The following is a 1,595-nucleotide window of genomic DNA, read 5'->3' on the forward strand; positions in this document are numbered from 1 at the left end:
ATACGTTGGCGTAGTTTGTGGACTGGTTATATTTTGTATGTTTTGTATTGGGTTGTTAGTTGTGAGTTAGTGGCGACGATGCGTGATATCCGGAATGAGTTTATCAGAAGTCACCTAATAATTAATATCATTTGTTTTGTATATGCAGCAGACGAAGTGTAGTGCTTACCTCATTGCTTGATTTTAAGACAATGGTGTTGCGATGCAGTATGCAGTCTAAGAGTTCGTTGATCTACTGTGCAGACGAAAAACATTTTTATAAACAATTATGTAGTGAGTGGACGGATTTTGCTTTACATTGAGTTGCTAGTTGTGATTTAGAGGCGACGATGCGTGATATCCGGAATGAGTTTATCAGAAGTCACCTAATAATTAATATCATTTGTTTTGTATATGCAGCAGACGAAGTGTAGTGCTTACCTCATTGCTTGATTTTAAGACAATGGTATTGCGATGCAGTATGCAGTCTAAGAGTTCGTTGATCTACTCTGCAGTCGAAAAACATTTTCATATACGTTGGCGTAGTTTGTGGACTGGTTATATTTTGTATGTTTTGTATTGGGTTGTTAGTTGTGAGTTAGTGGCGACGATGCGTGATATCCGGAATGAGTTTATCAGAAGTCACCTAATAATTAATATCATTTGTTTTGTATATGCAGCAGACGAAGTGTAGTGCTTACCTCATTGCTTTATTTTAAGACAATGGTATTGCGATGCAGTATGCAGTCTAAGAGTTCGTTGATCTACTCTGCAGTCGAAGAACATTTTCATATACGTTGGCGTAGTTTGTGGACTGGTTATATTTTGTATGTTTTGTATTGGGTTGTTAGTTGTGAGTTAGTGGCGACGATGCGTGATATCCGGAATGAGTTTATCAGAAGTCACCTAATAATTAATATCATTTGTTTTGTATATGCAGCAGACGAAGTGTAGTGCTTACCTCATTGCTTTATTTTAAGACAATGGTATTGCGATGCAGTATGCAGTCTAAGAGTTCGTTGATCTACTGTGCAGACGAAAAACATTTTTATAAACAATTATGTAGTGAGTGGACGGATTTTGCTTTACATTGAGTTGCTAGTTGTGATTTAGAGGCGACGATGCGTGATATCCGGAATGAGTTTATCAGAAGTCACCTAATAATTAATATCATTTGTTTTGTATATGCAGCAGACGAAGTGTAGTGCTTACCTCATTGCTTTATTTTAAGACAATGGTATTGCGATGCAGTATGCAGTCTAAGAGTTCGTTGATCTACTCTGCAGTCGAAAAACATTTTTATAAACAATTATGTAGTGAGTGGACGGATTTTGCTTTACATTGAGTTGCTAGTTGTGATTTAGAGGCGACGATGCGTGATATCCGGAATGAGTTTATCAGAAGTCACCTAATAATTAATATCATTTGTTTTGTATATGCAGCAGACGAAGTGTAGTGCTTACCTCATTGCTTTATTTTAAGACAATGGTATTGCGATGCAGTATGCAGTCTAAGAGTTCGTTGATCTACTGTGCAGACGAAAAACATTTTTATAAACAATTATGTAGTGAGTGGACGGATTTTGCTTTACATTGAGTTGCTAGTTGTGATTTAGA

The 1,595-nt window shown here is 36.7% G+C and overlaps 1 protein-coding gene across 1 annotated transcript; it reads left to right on the forward strand.

The window, feature by feature from the left end:
* Positions 1-442: 442 nt before the first annotated feature.
* Positions 443-673, forward strand: Smp_206230 (unnamed protein product; the record flags this gene model as incomplete). The annotated part of the gene is made up of 1 exon (XM_018796819.1): positions 443-673. One exon carries the CDS (start codon positions 443-445, stop codon positions 671-673), a length of 231 nt encoding a protein of 76 aa, XP_018644824.1.
* Between the last annotated feature and the right edge of the window lie 922 nt (positions 674-1,595).

The sequence above is a fragment of the Schistosoma mansoni genome, assembly GCF_000237925.1.
Source record: "Schistosoma mansoni, WGS project CABG00000000 data, supercontig 1882, strain Puerto Rico, whole genome shotgun sequence".
NCBI classification, from domain to species: Eukaryota; Metazoa; Platyhelminthes; class Trematoda; order Strigeidida; family Schistosomatidae; genus Schistosoma; species Schistosoma mansoni.